The sequence below is a fragment of the Halichoerus grypus genome, chromosome 6 (assembly GCF_964656455.1).
Source record: "Halichoerus grypus chromosome 6, mHalGry1.hap1.1, whole genome shotgun sequence".
Taxonomy (NCBI): Eukaryota; Metazoa; Chordata; class Mammalia; order Carnivora; family Phocidae; genus Halichoerus; species Halichoerus grypus.
The window spans coordinates 115814892-115832317 of NC_135717.1; the positions used below are offsets into that span (position 1 = coordinate 115814892).

The 17426-nt window shown below is 54.8% G+C and overlaps 2 protein-coding genes across 2 annotated transcripts; one reads left to right on the forward strand and one right to left on the reverse strand.

Annotated features, from left to right (window-relative positions):
* Positions 1 to 4242: 4242 nt before the first annotated feature.
* On the forward strand, positions 4243 to 11226 carry TROAP (trophinin associated protein). The gene is made up of 15 exons (XM_036121114.2): positions 4243 to 4354; positions 4579 to 4757; positions 4862 to 5033; positions 6051 to 6208; positions 6296 to 6433; positions 6623 to 6705; positions 7211 to 7263; positions 7721 to 7833; positions 8768 to 8884; positions 8992 to 9075; positions 9175 to 9234; positions 9466 to 9591; positions 9746 to 10379; positions 10692 to 10885; positions 11069 to 11226. The coding sequence occupies exons 1-15, from the start codon at positions 4318 to 4320 to the stop codon at positions 11114 to 11116; spliced, it is 2196 nt and encodes a 731-aa protein (XP_035977007.2). The 5' UTR covers positions 4243 to 4317; the 3' UTR covers positions 11117 to 11226.
* Positions 11227 to 12322: 1096 nt separating this feature from the next.
* Positions 12323 to 15389, reverse strand: C1QL4 (complement C1q like 4). The gene is made up of 2 exons (XM_036121166.2): positions 14853 to 15389; positions 12323 to 12734 (listed from the first exon to the last, which is right to left on the reverse strand). Exons 1-2 carry the CDS (start codon positions 15387 to 15389, stop codon positions 12555 to 12557), a joined length of 717 nt encoding a protein of 238 aa, XP_035977059.1. The 3' UTR covers positions 12323 to 12554.
* Between the last annotated feature and the right edge of the window lie 2037 nt (positions 15390 to 17426).

Below are 17426 nucleotides of genomic sequence, written 5' to 3' on the forward strand. Positions count from 1 at the left end.
TGGACATGGGATTCATATGCAGAATATACAGTAAAATCTTATAAATCAACAAGAATAAAGACAGGAACTGGGGCATCTGGGTGGCTCAGTCGTTAAGCGTCTGCCTTCGGCTCAGGTCATGATCCCAGGGTCCTGGGATTGAGGCCCGCATCGGGCTCCCTGCTCCGCGGGAAGCCTGCTTCTCCCTCTCCCACTGCCCCTGCTTGTGTTCCCTCTCTCGCTGTCTCTCTCTCTCTATCAAATAAATAAAATCTTTAAAAAAAAAAAAAAGAATAAAGACAGGAAAGCCAATAGGAAAAAATGCACAAATGACATGAGGAAGCACTTCCGAGAGAAAAAAGTTCTATTGGCTAACAAGAATATGAAGTAACACTCACACTCACTAGTAATCAGAAAAAAGCAGTTGAAAATAACCAAGAGTCTGGGGCGCCTGGGTGGCTCAGTCAGTTAAGCCTTTGATCCTTGATATGGGCTCAGGTCATAATCTCAGGGTTGTGAGATTGAGCCCTGCGTCAGACTTGTCGCTGGGGGTGGAGCCTGCTTAAGATTCTCTCTCTCTCTCTCCCTCTCCCTCTGCGCCTCCCCACTCCCTCCCACTCTAAAAAAAAGAAAGAAAATAACCAAGAGTCCACTTAATACCCATTAGAATTGTAAAAGTTAGAACATTGTATAACATCAAATTATCAAGAAGATAATTCTCTAGCATTGTTCATAGAAGTGGGGAATGGATAAGTAAGTATGAGAGATGCCTATCATGGAATCCTATGCAATTGTTGTAAGCAATGAACTAGATTAAATACAGCAATAAGGATGGATCCTAGAAACAGTTGGCTGAAAAAAAGTAAAACCAAAATCATATGGTAATGTCACTTATGCAAATTAAAAACATATACCCTAAACAAACTGTAGTAGGTTGAATAATGACCCATTCCCAAAGATATCCATGTCTTAATGCCCTGAATCTGTGAGTGTTACCTTATATGGCAAAAGGGATTTTGCAGATGTCTTAAGGGCCTCGAGATGGGGAGGTTATCCTGGATTATAAATGTCACCCAGTGTTATCACAAGGGTCCTCATTAGAGAGAAGCAAGAGATCACCGTGAGTAGTAGATGTGATGACAGAAGCAGAGGTTAGAGTGATGGAAGAGGAGGCCACAAGCTAAGGAATTCTGGCAGGCCCTAGAAGCTGGAAAAGGGAAGAAATGGACTCTTCTCTGAAGCCTCCAGAAGGAACAGAGCTGTGCCAACACCTTGATTTTAGACTTTTGACCTCCAGACTGTAAGAGAATATACTGGCATTGTTTTAAGCCAAATTTCAGCAATTTGTTACAGCAGGAATAGGAAACTAATATACAATCTTACATGTTTTATAAGCACACACTCATAGTCAAGAAGTTCTATCAATCACATTAGAGTGCTGTCTATAGGACAGAGGAATAGGAGAGAAATAAGGGGTGTGTGTGATAGAATAAAACAAGAGAGGTGGCTTAAGTTAAGCCTCCCTGTACACAGGTCTAGCAAAGACCAACAGAAGCAGGTCACTCTGACTGCTATGTAGAAAACAGGTTGGATGCTCTGATAGGCATGGCAGATATTCTGGACATTGGCTCTGAAAGACTTCTCTGATATAAAAATCAGTCTCCCTTGTAACTTGATTCTGTGAAGGTGATGCCCTGATGAACAGGCATAAATATTTCGGTCATTGAAAGGTATATCCTCTTGGTAAATCATTCCATTTCTCTTATGAATTTGATTAGTATGAGTCAGTCCTTAGATCTACTCTGGGTAGCCTGACAAACTCACATTTCCAGGTTTGCGAAGCTGAGGACCAAACCTGCATTGTGCTGACTACCTTAAACTCATGTAAAATCACTATACAGCCAACCTCCAACCTGGTGCCTCCCCATCTTTCAAATTTGGCCTTATCCCAAACACCTAGCAAAGGGATTTACACATAGTAGGTGCACAATGCTTGTGAGTAACCATCCCTGTGGGTCTAGTGGCTAGAATCTGGCACATTCACAGTGCCTGTCAGTGGAAGGAGGTGACCTTCTTTCCCTCAACTCAGACCGCCTTTCTAGTTTTATTTCCTACTATTTCCTACATTCCATCTACCCCTAAGAGCTCACTATTCTCTGAACATTCCATATTCTTTCATGGTTGTTGTTGTTGTTGTTGTTGTTGTTTGTCTTTGTAGAACAGCCTTTTCTCTTTTATTTTTTTTAAAGATTTTATTTATTTATTTGACAGAGAGAGACACAGCAAGAGAGGGAACACAAATGGGGGAGAGGGAGAAGCAGGCCTCCTGCTGAGCAGGGAGCCCGATGTGGGGCTCAATCCTGGGACCCCAGGATCATGACCCCAGCCGAAGGCAGACACTTAACAACTGAGCCACCCAGGTGCCCCGCCTTCTCTCTTTTAAAGAAGAAGTTCGAATAATACTTCTTGGAGGTCTTCCCTGTCACTCCATGCATTCATTTGATCAATTATTCATCCCTCCATTGACTCATTCAACAAATACTGAGCACTTTACAAGGCAGGCACAAAGCAAGGCATTGAAAATATGATGGTAAGCCAAAAATAAAAGGTCACCACCCTCATGGAGGTCTAGCAGGGGGATGGAATTTAATAAACACAATATATTATGTTCACATTGATGAATAATCAGTTATCAACTGAGATGCATGCTCTAAAGAAATAAACACTGTTCTCTGAGAGCACAGAACCAAGGAATCTTTTTTAAAATTAGGGCAGGTTGTGAGTAGAGGGGTTCAAGGAAGGCCTCTAAAGGAAGTAACAGTGACTATCAATTTGGAGGCATGAATAGGCAAAGTGGAAGCAACAAAGGCATTCCAGACCAAGAGACTAGAGGGACCGTGAGGAGTTTGAGGAATTCAAAGAGGCAATGAAGTTGGAAAGCAGAGAATAAGATGCAGAGTGTGAGTGAGGAACAGTCAAGGCACAGTGGTGACATGACCAGATTTGCAATTTTGGAAAGATTACTCTAGCTGCTATGTGGTGAATGTATTAAAGTGGAGAGCAAGAGAGAATGGAGGCTGGGAGACTCTTGCAACCCTCTAGGTGAGATTAGGGTGGATTAGGGTGGTGGTAATGAAGAGGAAAAAAGTAAATGAATTGCAAAGATATGAAATGAAAAGTAGTAAGAGTGAAAGAGAGATTGTAAGGAGAGGGAAAGAGGAGTTCGAGAATAACTCCTGGTTCTTGGCTTGAGTAATAGAATCCGCTGTAGTCAGGGAGAAAATCTACCAGAGTCCTGTACACTTGACACCATCACCCGTTTCCCATCGTCCATTAGAGGTCACCACTCCATTGTAACCAGGGTATTCTAGGTTCCCTCTGTTTCACATCCCTGCCTGCCAGTAACAGGCAGGTGACACCCCTCTCCCCAGTCCTCCAGGCTGTGGTGTTGAATGAGTTCCAGTGATACTGAGTCTTGTTTCTTATCTGCGAAATGGAGACCACACCTCACCGGGTTGTGAGGCTCCTGTGAGAAAAAGATGGTTTGTTTGTTTAAGATTTATTTATTTATCTAGAGAGAGTGGGGGGGGGGCGCTGCGGAGAGGGAGGAGAATCTCAAGAGAACTCTCCACTGAGTGCAGAGCCCCACGTGGGGTTAGATCTCACAACCCTGAGATCATGACCTGAACCAAAATCGAGAGTCGGAGGCTTAACCAACTTTGAGCCACCAAGTGTCCCAAAGATGGCTTATTTTTATTTTTATTATTGTTAGGCTCAGTTCTATTCCCTCCAGCCCTCTCTGTCCGTTTGGAGGCGCTTCATCCTTCCAGGCAGAAAGTGCAGCGTTTCCTATACGTGCCTGGAACTGCGTCCCCAGAGTTTCAGCCGCTCTCTGGTCAGAGTCGGGTCTGGAGACCCGGCCAGCCTCCATCACCGTTAGCCTCTTTCAGGGCCGCCCGCCCTTCCCCCAAAACCGCGAGAACGATCCTTCTCCTAGCAGCCTCCAGACCTCGCGAGAGTAGGCAACGCCCGTTGTGGCTGGGACTCGGAGCGCCACGCCTTCCCCGGCCTCGGAACGCCCTCCTCCTTTCTCTTTTCCCGCCTCCCACCCCGCGCTCCGCTCTCGGATTGGCTGACTGAGTCGGGTCAGTTTTTTCCTGGCCAGAAAGTGGCTCGACAACTCGTCCTTCTTCTGGCCCCGCCTCCGAAGCCTGTGGATTGGACTGCTCAGCCAGGTGTCACGCGCCTCCGCGGGAGCGCAGAAGAGCCAATCAGGCGCTCGGCGTATTTTACAAACTGGGGAAGTAGCTGCAGCTGAAGCCAGTCAAGAAAAAGCGAATGAAGTGGGGGGTGAGCCAGAGTGGTTCCGAGGAAGGTGCGGCATGGAGATCTTGGAGGGAATGGGGGCTGCGGGGCTCATAGGGAGGAGAGGCAGCTCGGGGTCCTGGAGCGAAAGAGTAGGATCGGGGTGCCTGGAGGGAGCGGCTTCCTGGAGCGGCCTTGGAAGCATCAGGTCTTCTGGACACATGGGTTTGGGCGGAGGTGGGAGCTTCAGAATGTCAGAACTGATGCTCCGAACTGGCTGACCTTTGATCCCAGGTCCTGCTTTCTTCCCCATCTCAGCTGTAGCAGTCATGACCACCCTCCAAGTCACGAAGGATCCTGTCCTCAGGGGTGTATCTCCTACCCCTAGCAAGATTCCCGTCCGCTCTCAGAGACGCCCGCCTCTCCCCACAGTCAAACCCTGCGCCCTGGACCAGGAGAACCAAGATCCAAAGGTAAGAGGGGCCTGGTGGGTGAAGACAGTAGCTGCAAGGAGACAGCACATACCACCAATGCACCCCAAAGCTGAGCCCCAGCTTTTTGTCCTCCTCTCCCCCAGAGATTGGTGCAGAAGCTCAGCCTCGACTCAGCAGGCCCCAGGCCGAAAGTCACACATCAAACAGAGAAATCAGAGAGATTGGTGGGGAGCACTCAGCTCCGGAACCCCTTGGAGGAACTGCGGCCTAGCCCTAGGGGACAAAATGTGGGGCCTAGGCCCCCTCCCCAGACAGGTACCTGTTGGAGACTTGAAAACACAGTCTCCTTGTGTGGGCGTGGGGGAATGGGATGGGTGCAGCGAGGTTTGGGAGCTTTCCACTACCCTGGTCCCCTGCTTACTCTAAGAGTCCTGGACCCTGCTCCAGGACAGCTCTCTACCCCTAGAAGCCCTCTCTCTCTTTCCGCAAAATGTTATCTCTTCGGGGTGCCTGGGTGGCTCAGTCGTTAAGCTTCTGCCTTCGGATCAGGTCATGATCCCAGGGTCCTGGGATTGAGCCCCTCATCGGGCTCCCTGCTCTGCGGGAAGCCTGCTTCTCCCTCTCCCACTCCCCCTGCTTGTGTTCCCTCTTTCGCTGTCTCTCTCTCTGTCAAATACATAAATAAAATCTTTTTTAAAAAATGTTATCTCGGGGCAAATAAATAAATAAAAGTCTGTAAAAAAATAAAATAAAATAAAATAAAATAAAAAAAATTTTTTTTTTAAGATTTTATTTATTTATTTGAGAGAGAGAGAATGAGAGAGAACACATGAGAGGGGGGAGGGTCAGAGGGAGAAGCAGACTCCCTGCCGAGCAGGGAGCCCGATGCGGGACTCGATCCAGGGACTCCAGGATCATGACCTGAGCCGAAGGCAGTCGCTTAACCAACTGAGCCACCCAGGCGCCCAATAAAATAAAAATTTTTTAAAAATGTTATCTCTTCTAAAGCCTTTCCAGCTCCCTCAGTCACAATCAATTGCTCTGTGTTCTAATACTTTACAGTTCTTTTATAGTGTGTCCGTACTTTGGCTTGAGCCTGTCACCTCTTTATAGTTTGATGGTAACTTCTTGAGGATGGGGGCTTTCTCATTCATCTCAGAGCCCCAGTGCCCAGAATAGTGTCTTACATAAAGTAAAGTTCTATGAGCTTTGGTGAGCTGAGTTCAATAATATGAGTCTCTTTGGCTCACCCTTGCACCTCAAGATGACTACACTGCAGCCCCTGGCCCCATCAGCCTTCCTCCTTCTCACTTTCCTTCTCTTCTCTTGCAGAGGCTCCAGGGACCATAGAGTTTGTGGCCGACCCTGCCGCCCTGGCCACCATCCTGTCAGGTGAGGGGGTGAAGAGCTGTCGCCTGGGGCGCCAGCCCAGTCTGGCTCAGAGAGTACTGATTCGAGGGAGCCAGGGAGGCACCATCCGTAGGGGCCAGGTAATGAGAGGATATGAGGAAATCAGGCTGGTGCGGACTGAGGAGGGAGTCCTGAGCCTGTGCTGATAGCTTCGTTTGTGGTGTCAGGGTGCCCGGGCCTCTGCATATTTAGCCCCTAGGACCCCTGCCCACCGACTGGACCCTGCCAGGGCTTCCTGCTTCTCGAGGCTGGAGGGACCAGGACCCCGCGGCCGGACCTTGTGTTCTCAGAGGCTAGAGACTCTGGTGAGTGCCTTGAGGGGCTGATGCTCAGTGCTTCTGTGAGCTCCTCCCTAGGGCAAAGCTGGCCCTTAGGAGGGAAGATACCTCCTGAAGAGCCAGAGCAGTTTTGGGTGCTGATGGGGGTGGTGGTGAGGCCTGAAGGTTTGGGGCCCACCTCCGACTCTGCTTTTTCCTCTTGCTCCCATGGGTCAGATTCCACCTTCAGGACCTTCCTTTCACCCCTCTGCTCACCGCAATTTCCAGGAGCTAAGAAGAGTGACAGGTGGCGGCAGCCGGTGAGGAGGAGAGGATCACTTGGAAAAGAATGATCCAATGTCTGATACAGGTGTCCCTCAGAGCTAGAGTTTTCCAGTAGCTTTAAGACTTCCCAGCAACCGAGGGAGGGGAAGGGGGAAACCTGTGACTGCCCAGGGTGAACCCGTGGAATAGGGTTCAGGCCTCCACATCCAGGCCTCCGTATGACATCAGTTGTTTTCAGTTTGAGGGGGAAGAGGGAACAGAAATGAGAAATGTTGTCTCTTTTGTTTAGTGGCTAGAGCATAGGCTATGGCAATAAATGGGATTTGGGTTTGACTCCCGACTCTCAGCACCTACTAGAGTAAGCTTGCCTTAACCCCCGAGCTTTAGTTTCTTTAACCTGTCAAATGAGGATAACGTTTGTAGCATTAGAGGTTGTTGTGCAAAGACTTAAACGAGATGACGTTTGTAAAGCACTTAGCAAAGTGCCCAGCTCATACTTGGTGCTCAGTGACTGCTAGCTGCTGTCCTTATTGTTGTCAGGACTTCAGTGAGCCAGACCTCAGGATTGCTCCTGGAGACCCCAATCCAGCCTGGTGAGTGTGTCTGGCCAAGGGGAGAAAACAGGGGCAGACGGGCTGCCTGAAGTAGGAGAAAGCTCAGCAGGTGGGGAGGGGGCTCGAGGGGAAGGCCATATCAGAAGGAGCCGCAAAGGAAGGGACCTTGATAGGCTAGAGGTTGCCCAGTTGCACTTGTGTGAGGTGACCCCCACTTCAACCCTTCCTCCACCACTTCCTGTAAGGTTTACCTTCCACTCTCTGTTCTGTCCTCAGCCCTAAGAGCCGTCACCACATCCCTAGCCCACTGGGGTGTTCAGATTAGTGAGTGATGACTGAGACAGTGCTGGGCTCCGAGGGGATGCTGGATGGGTCCCCAGCCCTGAAGTACAGTGGGGGCTGTCAAACCTGGCATGGCCTCTTTGGGGGTGGCCAAGCCGGTGCCAGGTGTTGGTGTGCAGTCTATCACTACAGCAAACTTCCTGTCCCCTCCCAGCTCCCTCTCTCCCTGAAGGAGAACATGAAGGTGTTACTCGCTCAGATGAAGGCGGAGGGGGCCCCCTGGGTCTGGCCCAGCGGGTACCATTAAGAGAGAGAACCTACGCCAGGGTGAGATGAGACCCTTCTGGGATGGGGGGAGGCAGGGGAGATGTTTGGGGGAATTCTCTGGCACTGGTCAGCACTGAGGATTAACAACCTTTGGGATGTTAATTGAGTCTGTGTTTGCCCCACAGGCCCAGGGCCTCTCCAGAGTAGGACTAGTCTCTGCTTACCAGCCGTCTGGAGCCTGGGGCTGAGAGGTCACAGTCTGGTATATATTTGTGTCACACATCAGATCAATGCTGAGAGTGAGACAGAGCTGATGTTCATTGAGTCCACAAGTGTTTATTGACCAGTTACTGTGTGCCAAGCAGTACTCTAGGTTCTGGACACACAGTAGCAAATAAGTTCACATTCTAGAAGGGGGAGACAAAAATAAATAAATAAACAAACAAACAAGCCCATATGTAAAATATATAGCATGTCAGGTGGTGATGAGTGAAAAGAAAGTAGACACTGAAGGGGGTGTGGGAGTCGGGGAGGGGGTATTGCAATTTCAAATAGATTGGTCAGGGAAATCTCATTGAGAAGATGATATTTGAGTGAAAACCAAAAGGAGTTGGGGAAGTGAACCATGTAGATATCCGGGGGAAGAATGTTCAAGGCCAAGTGAACTGCAGATGCAAAGGTCCTGAGGCGGGAATGTGCCTCGTGTGTTTAAGGATCAGCAGAAAGGAGACTCCAGCCAGGCTGAAGCAGAATAAGGAGGACAAACAGGAAGTGAGATTAGGGTGATGGCAAGATCAGTTTGGGTAAGGATTTAGAAAACAGTGTGAGGCCTCGCCTTTTCCTTGAAATGAGTGGAAAGCCATGGGGAGGGGCGATGAACAAGGGAGAGACAGGATTTGATTAGGTCTTAAAAGAATCACACTGGCTGCTGTAATTAGGAGACATGGGAGTGCAGAGGGGAGCGATCACTCTTCCACCTTGTTCCTCCCCACAGGACAGCAGTGCCTCCCACCTGATACCCTCCCCTGGCCGTGTGGCGCCACCTTCCATCACCCATCCATCACCCTTTGGACGGGCTCAGCGTGTACCCTCTCCTAGCCCCTCAGCTCCAGTTTGTATCCACCACCCCCGGGGGCTGGGTGAGGGCAGAACAGTCTGGCTGGGATCCCTGCCAGGTCTAGGTTTTGCTCCTGCTCAGCCATCCTCCTCTCTCCCCAGACCTCGTATTCGGTTTTGCGGCGTCTTGCCATTCGTCCCAAAACCCAGTTCACACCCATCCTATCGGCCCCCAGGGTTCAGCAGGTAAGAGAAAGCAGGGGAGGTAGCTGACCTAGGCCAGGGCGGGGGAGGAAGGGAATGGACGGGTACAGGGAGAGTTACGATGTCTCCCTTCTGTCCCAGGCCCAGGGTTTGAGTGGCCTCTCCCCTCAGTCATGCCTGGAAGAGCCTGCCCTGCCCTGGGTAAGTATCTAAGCCTTTTTCCGTGCTGAGATCCCAGCAGTTTGAGGCAGGTGGGCTCTCTGGAAAAGCTACTAACTCTCCAACTCCCCGGGCTTCTCTGCTGCCCCTCCTCATCTAAGTTTAGGGCCTCTCAACTAACCTGATCCCTTCCTCATGCGGGGGGGGTCAGACTGATCTTCTTTCTGTCCCTGACTGGCTTCCTCACCTAGCCCCTCTCCTCCCGCGTGCCAGGAGCAGATTGCAGTCCGGTTATTTGACCAGGAGAGTTGTATGAGGGCGCAGGAGGGGCCTGGGAACCCCCCTGTGGCGACTCCTCACCCTAGTACAAGCCCCAAGCTCCGGGAGCTGAAGATCCAGGTGGGTGTGTGTGGGCACCAGCTTTGAGGCCTGATTGGCGGTAGCAGAGCTGGGAAGGGGACACAGGAGGAGAGGAGAGGATGGGAGCAGGACAGTGTGGGTGGGGACTTGAACCCACACCTTGACATCACCCTGGGTGCTCTTCTACCCACAGCGCATCAGTATCCTGCAGCAGCTGTTGCGACAGGAGGTAGAAGGGCTCGCTGGGGACAAGTGTGCCCCCCTTAATGGAGGCTCCTCTCTGGAAATGGTTGAACTTCAGCCTCTGCTGGCTGAGATTTCTAGAACTCTGAAAGCCCCAGAGCAGAATTCAGGGGCCTTACACCTTCCTGGACTGTTCCAGGGCTCTGGGATAGCAGAGTCCTGCCTTCCAGAGAAGTGTGAGGAAGCACAGCCCTGCCCAGGAGCAAAGCTGGGGATAGCTCAGCCCCGCCCTCCAGCAGAGCTAGGGCCCCCAGAATCCGGCCATAGGAGGGAGCCTGGGATACCAGAATCCTCTGCCCAGGAACAGCCTGAGGTATCAGAGCCCTGCCCTCCGGTAGAGCCCGGACGCCTGCAGGCAGACTCCCACAGGCGGACTGGACTCCTAGAGCCCTCCCCTAGGCTAGAGCCTGGGGCATCACAGGCCTGCTCCCTGGAACCTAGAAGTCCAGAGTCCAGCCCACAGCCCTGCTGCAGTCAGTGGGCTCCAGCGACCACCAGCCTGATCTTCTCCTCTCAACGCCCGCTTTGTGCCAGCCCCCGTATTCACTCACTCCAGTCTCTGAGGCCCCCAAGAGGCCAGGCAGGTAAGGAGTTGGTCAGAAGGGATTGGGAACAAAGGAGGTCCTCATCTCTCACTGGGAGCGGGGCCCCTACCTTGCACCAGGCGGTCCCATGCTTTCTTTTCTCCACCTACCCTGCCCCAGCCTGGCGCTCGTTCAGAAAGAAAGGAGTTGCCCCTCAAGCTCCATGCTCCTGGCAAGGCCTGTCTGCCGGGGGAGGGAAGAGGAGGGGAGGCTTGGCTTGGCCCCTGGTGGGGGAGTGGGAAAGGGCCATAGATGGTGGGGGTATAGGACTCCAGAGCCTGCCCTGAAGTCTCTTTGGCCCTCGGCCCTCAGGTCCCAGCAGTCTTGCCCCTCGAACCCTGGCCCTAAGGCAGCGCCTCAAAGCATGTCTGACTGCCATCCACTGCTTCCATGAGGCCCGCCTGGATGATGAATGTGCCTTCTACACCAGCCGAGCCCCACCCTCAGGCCCCACCCGGGTTTGCACCAACCCTGTGGCCACGTTACTGGAATGGCAGGATGCCCTGGTGAGCCCCCCACCCGCAGCCAGCCTGTGCCCGCACGGCACGCCTGTGGAAGATAGGGTGGTGCGGGTGCTGGGGAGGGGGCGGGGGCAGGGGTCCAGCCTCTGCTTCTCCGCAGAGGTCAGTGGGGAAGGGTTGGCCGCAGTTCAAGGATGGCCGGGCTGTGACAGTCCCCTCTCTCTCCAGTGTTTTACTCCAGTTGGTTCTGCTGCCCCACAGGATTCTCTATCATGATGCATCCACCTCCTGCCCTGCCTTGCTCCTTCCTTTTAGCCCTTATTTATTGTCCGCCCCATGAGAGTGGGAGCCCATACCGTACCCTTCAATAAAGTTTCTCAAGTGTCCGAGTGCCTGTTTCCGCCGGCTGATCTAGGCCCGCTACAGCTGTTGCTCTCCAATTGCCCACACGGTGGCAGTGTCCTCCAGCTTAGAGGCAGGCCCCGGGCTCTCAGGCTGGCCCAGGCCGCCTCACCTAGAAGCTGTCCCGGAGACATCCCACTCCTGCCCAGCCTGCCCCTCAGCGAGCTCTAGGAGTGTGTGTGTGAATTGGGGGAGTGGGGGGGTGGCAAATCTGGACCTTTTCGGACCGCTCTTCTTGCGTTTTGAGATCAGTGCCCCTCCCAGGAGCCATCAACAACTCCCTCCTTCCCTAGAGCTCCTCCTCTTACAACTCCCCCTGCATCAGGCAGAGAGCAGAAGCACCAGACCCGTATCTCTGGACTCCCCCCGTGTTAGTGCCATTCTGGCTGGTGTCTCCCTACACTACGAAGCCTCAGAGCTCTCCTGAAGCTGATACGCCTCCCTTTCCATGTCAGAGTAGAAGCCCTGGACTACTCCCCTCCTCTTCCCTCCCCCGGCAGACAGGCCTTGCCAGGGATTAGTAAACCTTTGCCTCTGGCAGAGAGTGGTAGGGCCAGAGTCCTTGAGAGGAGTGAGGGAAAGGGTCAGCCATTCTCCCCCACTCCGGCACCAAGTTAAGAAGCACACACATTCTCCACCTTCACTTTATTGGAAGAGGTAACAGCAGCTGTAGCCCCAGGGCCTAGGCAGGATGGGGGTGAAGTGGGGACTGTACAGAATGAGTTTTAAATGCTGGGGAAGAATTCACTGGTTCTTCCAGTTCACAGGAAGGCTGCTAGGCCGGAGCCTGGAGCCTGAAAATGGGGATGAAGGGAGGAGAGGATGGCAAGAGCAAGTTGTGGTGGCAGGGGACAAGCGCCAGCCCGATGTTTCCTCTCCTCCCACTAGACGGCCTCCTGCTTCTGCTCTCCGCCCCCCCCCCCCCCCCCCCGCCACCAAACGCCAGGGCTTCCTTTCCGCCTGCAGCTGCCGCCCATAAAGCTGTTCCCCAGCCCCCCCATCCCTAGAGAGGGCCCCGACCTCCGCCACTCTCTGGCGGCTTTCACAGGCGCGCACTCTGACCCCGGGGGTGAGGGGGGGCTTCCCGAGCCGCTCGGCTCCTGCTCAGCCCGGCCTCCTCCTCTCCCCAGCCACTTCCACCCCGGAGCGTGGAGAGTCCACCCAGCAAGGCCGCCTCGGGAGCTGGAGGTCCGCCCCGCCGCCAGGCTCTCAAAGGATGGGGTGGTGCCTTGGGTGGGGTCGGCCGAAGGTGGGTGACGAGGGGAGCGGAGGCGAAGGGCGAGCGGGGTGCGGGGGGTGGGGCCCTCCCTGCTCAGTCTGGGTAGATGATGAAGCCGGAGAAGGTGCTGTACTTGTTGGTGTTACCGCCGTGCACCTTCCCGCCGTCCAGCTTGATGAAGACTTCGTCGCCCACATCCAGGTGCAGGATGACGCTGTTGCTGGCGTAGTCGTAGTTCTGGTCCGCGTCCTGAGCAATGGCGCTGGCCCGGACCTAGCGCGGGAGAACAGAACAGGCCCCTGAGCCCGGGCGGAGCTGCGGTGGCCAGAAGCGCCGGGCCTGTGAAGGCGGCACCAGGGGAGCGGGCTGCAGGGGCTAGGGAGGACAGGGGGAGGGCGGGAGAGCGCTGAGCTTCCCAGGCACTGCCATTCCCTAGCTGTGCCACTCGCCAAGTCTCACGCCTTCTCTGGTCCTCAATTTGAACCAAAGGATGGGAGGTAATAATAGAGCCCACCTCATAAGGTTGTTCGGATTAAATGAGTTACTACATATGAAGTCTTAGAACAGCCCTTTGCATCTAGAAAACGCTGTATAGGGTTTGCTATTATTATAATTTAAACCATAAAATTAGCCTGTAGGATAATTTCTAAGATTCTGAACCCGCTCTGACCTCCTAAAGTTTCGTCCCCTTCCCTCAGTGAGGGCGCACAGGTGTGTCTATAGCACGCCAAAGGGCGCGGGCCACCGGAAGGTGCAATGATGCATTCTCGCCTCTGGGTGCCCTTTCCCCTTCTAGCGCCCACCGGCGCCACGACATGGGGGTCGCCTTCCACCCCAACAGGGAACCCCTTCCTCCCTCTGGCCTCGCTGCTGGTCGCCTTGGGCTGCCAGCCCCTTCCCCAGCCCCCCCTTCCTGTCCCGCGGGGCTGGTTATTAACTCATTAATTATTCATCATTATTCTAATCACTATTTACCGTCCCCAGGGCCGCAGCGCCCGCGCCGAGGAATACAGAGTGGGAGCCGCGGGGCCCCCGCCCCCTCGGAAACCGGCACGCTCTAGATAGACACTCGCCCCCTCCTCCTGCTCACAGACACCCTGCATAGACCACACACACCTACTCAGTGCCACATGCAGCTAGACACTGCTCTGTTATCACACCTTCGTACCCCGCACCTACAGACACACTCACATCATGCACACACACTCTCATTCCCTTACACACATACAGCTCTCACTCCCATACAGACACGCATACACTTTCTTTTTCCTTGGGTTCCTGGGCAGCCCTGCTGGGAGGAGACCCCAGTGCAGTGCCTACTAGTCCTGGAGCAGGAGGGTGCTGCAGCCATAGCAGGACCGGGGTTCGGACCTCCAGGACCAGCAGGCCTGATGCACCACGGCGCAGGGCATTCAGAGGTCACTGCTTAGCCCCAATCGTACCCCCTGCGGCTTGTGGGGCCCAGGCGCCTCCTCCAACCCCCACCCCTGCGGCCTCTCCTTCCCTCTCTGCGTGTCCCCGTGCTCCAGCTGAGTCCCTGGAGCTATTCTCCCAAGCCAAGGGGGCAGTGACTCCAACTCTGACCACAGGGACAGGGAGGAGCAGAACTTGGAGGCCAGAGGTTGCCAGGGAAGATGTGGGGCCTACAGAACCAGGCCGGGGTCCAAAGCTTCTGCTTTATCTGTCCTTTGCCTCTTTCCCCCTCCAAATCCCTTTCGTCATGCCGCCTGGCTGACCCGTGAACTGCCACACGATTTCCACCCCTGCCTACCGAGTCAGTATTAGCTCAGGGTAAGGCCAGCTCTAGAATCGGTCGCAGGCCCTGGGCGAGTGTTGTCTTTCTTTTTTACCTTTTACTCGAAAATTCAAGCTGAATGCCTCCACAAGAGAACAGCTGCCGACTGCTCATTGCCAGAGACCTGGATTCCATTCTAATTCGAAGGAGCCAGACTCCAGGTAACTCACCCACCGTGAGGCTGGGAAACCCGAAAGCCAGACGGGCTGCCTCAGAAGAGAGGGTGGCCCAAGACAGGAAGAGAAAAGACGCTAGCTGGCAGGGTGAGACACCAAAGAAGTTTTGGTGTAGGGCTGCCTGTAGTTGGAGTGTGAGGTTAGCAGCTGTAGAGACATTAAGCTTTGAGTCCTGAGTTCTGAGTCTGACACCATTCCTAATGCTCAGTGAGACCCTGGGCAGGTCATTTCCTTTCTCTGGCCCCACTTCCTCTTCGGCTAAATGAAGCAATTTATAAGTTCTTGGCAGCCTGGCGTTTCTGGACTCAGTGACGCTGTTGGGAGAGGGGTTCGAATGCAGGCCTCGGGTGTAATGAGTGCAGGGAGATTTAGAAAGCTACCGGGTCGGCTCTGGGCCTGGGTGGGGGAGGGGCACCTCACCTGTCCATTCTTCATCAGGTCGGCCCACATGCTGGTGCCGTCACCGCCGCGCATGAGCACATGGTAAGCGAAGAAGTAGACACCTGGCATGGGGCAGGTGAACTTGCCGCTGGCCGCCTCGTAAGCGTTCCCCACATTGGTAACCACGTCGTCGAAGCGCAACACCTCGTAACCTTCGTGTGGCCGCCGCAGACCCGCGTAGAAGGCAATGCGAGGCACGTAGCCGGCAGGGGGCGCCACCCCGCCAGGGCCTGGGCCGGGAGGACCCGGTGGACCTGGCCTGCCCGGCTCTCCTGGGGGCCCTCTGGGACCTGGGGGTCCCGGGGGCCCTCGCAGACCTGCCTTCCCGCGCCGGCCCACCTCTCCCTTGGCGCCCGGAGGGAAGGGAGGCACGGAGGCGGGCGCGCCGTCGGGTCCAGGGCCTCGCGGCCCGTGTGGGTCGCATACCATGCGGCAGCGACCCAGCATCTCATAGTGCGCCGGCCCGCGGGAGCTGTGCACCAGCAGCGGAATGGCCACCAGCAGCAGCAGCACCATGGCCACCCCGACGGCCGCGCCCGCCACCCGCTTGCGGCGGCTCAGCCGCGAAGCGGCCAGGGCCAGCAGATCCTCCTCACTCTTGGGCGCAATGGCGGCGGAGGCCCGGGGCTCTCCGAGGGCCCCGGAGGCGGCGGCCGGGCTCGGGCCTGGGTCGGGACCCACCCGACGGCTGCGCCCGGCCCCCCCGCCCCTGCGGGCTCCCGCCTCAGAGGTGCCGTCCCCCCAACCTTCCGTCAAGGCGGAGGTCCCCCCCGTGGGTTGGACCAGGGGGCTCCCGACGGTTCAAAACCCGTGGTCCTCTATTATCCTCCTGTTCAGTCTAAGGTTCCCGGGCGCCTGAAATCAGCGGCTTCGCGGACGGCCGGTTTCTTACAGATCTTAGGATGCCTGCTCCCCAGACAGGATGGCGGCGCCTAGGTCCCCGGCTACCCAGACGGATCGCTCCCGGCCGGAACGGGGCACTACTCTCAGCGCTCTGGACGTCCCGGGCTCGGCGCTGCGGATGGCGCCCACCGGACGCGACCTCCTCGTAGGTTTGCGCTCTGGCTCTTGGCGAGCACTGACGCACCTTTCTACCCCAGCAGCGGCCCCAGCCCCTGCTAGAGCCCTGGCCCCGCGTTTCTCTCCAGCTAGAGCTCTCCCTCTCTGCGTCCCTAACCTTCCTCCCCTCCCTCCCCGGGCGGCAGTGCGGGTGGTGTGAGCCGCTGCGCGGCGGGAGCCTCTATAAGCGGCCCGGGGCGGAGCGACCCCTGGCGCCCAGAGTGGGAAGCGCGGGGGCGGGGCAGGCAGAGGCCCCCACCAGCGTCCCCCCAGCTTCTCGGTTCCTGCTTGTTCTGAGCCGATTCTGCAGGGATTCACTGCTCCCACCCTATCCTTACTTTCACCCCACCCTGAGTTTGGTGTTCCCAGAGCCCGGAGGAAGCCAGAAATAGATATGGGATAAAAAGGGGTCGACATACACACACAGAAAGAAGACAGAGGTGGATTCCAGAGCTAAAAAAGCACCCCCCCACCAAAAGAAAAGCCCACAAACAAGAAGGGCGATAAAAGATAGAAATTCGCCACCCCACGCGCCTCAGTGCCGTGACCCAATAACATATGGTAAAAGCTTCAACGAGTACATGTTGGTCTGAGCTGGAAAAGGCAAATTTCCAGCCACCCCTACCCTCGACCCCCAATGTTGGGGGGCGCAGAGCAGCGGAGAGGGTGAGGGAACCAGAGAGAAAGCAGATCAGCCTGGGGGAGTTAGCAGGAAACCGACAGGAAAGCAAAGAAGGAGCGACAGAGAAATCAAAGAGACAGAAAGCCAGATAGAGACGCAGAGACAGAGACAAAGCTTCGAAAAGAGACTGACAGGCCCAGAGCGGGAGAGGGAGAGACAGAGACAGAGAGAGAGAGACAAGAGCCGAGACAGGTTGACAGATTGAGAGAGAAATGTAAATGGCGCGCTGCAGAGAGACACCCAGGTCCGTGTTCGGACTCCAATGTGACATATCAACTGTGGGGAAGATGCGGGGGCGGGGCGGTTCTTCCAACAGAGTGGTAGGCTCTGGGTCTGTGCATTGTGACAGTGTGCTGTCAAGTGTGGACGAGGCCATGGGACCCTGGCCATGTGTGTTTCTGTGTGAGTGGGATTGTGGATTGTGTGTTGTCTTTGTGTGTGTGTGTGTGTGTTGTCTGAAGGGAGGTTTTTGTATTTGGCTTCCTCTTAGCCCCTAAATGTGGGGCCCCATGAATGCCATCTCTCCTATCTTAGGACTGAAAAGTAGAGAATCTACTGGGGAGAAAGAGTCAGAAAGCAGCTGTAGTCTCCCACTTGTCCTGCCTGCCCAGCGCAGCCCAGCACCACTCCTGCCCAAGTCCCAGACATTGTCCAGTTCCAGCATCTCTGCCTCTTTCCCCTTCCCAAAAATTTGTGGTTAGATGGCAACCCAAAGAAGTTGGATCCCACATAGTAAATGTTTGAGGGAGGGATTTGAAGTTGGTTATGCAAATTAACACAGCTAAAATGCAGATTAAATGCTGGGCACCCTC

Coding starts and splice junctions, on each gene's coding strand:
- TROAP (XM_036121114.2), top strand. CDS start 4,318: ATGAAGTGGGGGGTGAGCCAGAGTGGTTCCGAGGAAG. Junction 6,209..6,295: donor GCACCATCCGTAGGGGCCAG/GTAATGAGAGGA, acceptor TTGTGGTGTCAG/GGTGCCCGGGCCTCTGCATA. Junction 10,380..10,691: donor GCCCCCAAGAGGCCAGGCAG/GTAAGGAGTTGG, acceptor CTCGGCCCTCAG/GTCCCAGCAGTCTTGCCCCT.
- C1QL4 (XM_036121166.2), bottom strand. CDS start 15,389: ATGGTGCTGCTGCTGCTGGTGGCCATTCCGCTGCTGGTGCACAGCTCC. Junction 12,735..14,852: donor ACCTGATGAAGAATGGACAG/GTGAGGTGCCCC, acceptor CTCCCGCGCTAG/GTCCGGGCCAGCGCCATTGC.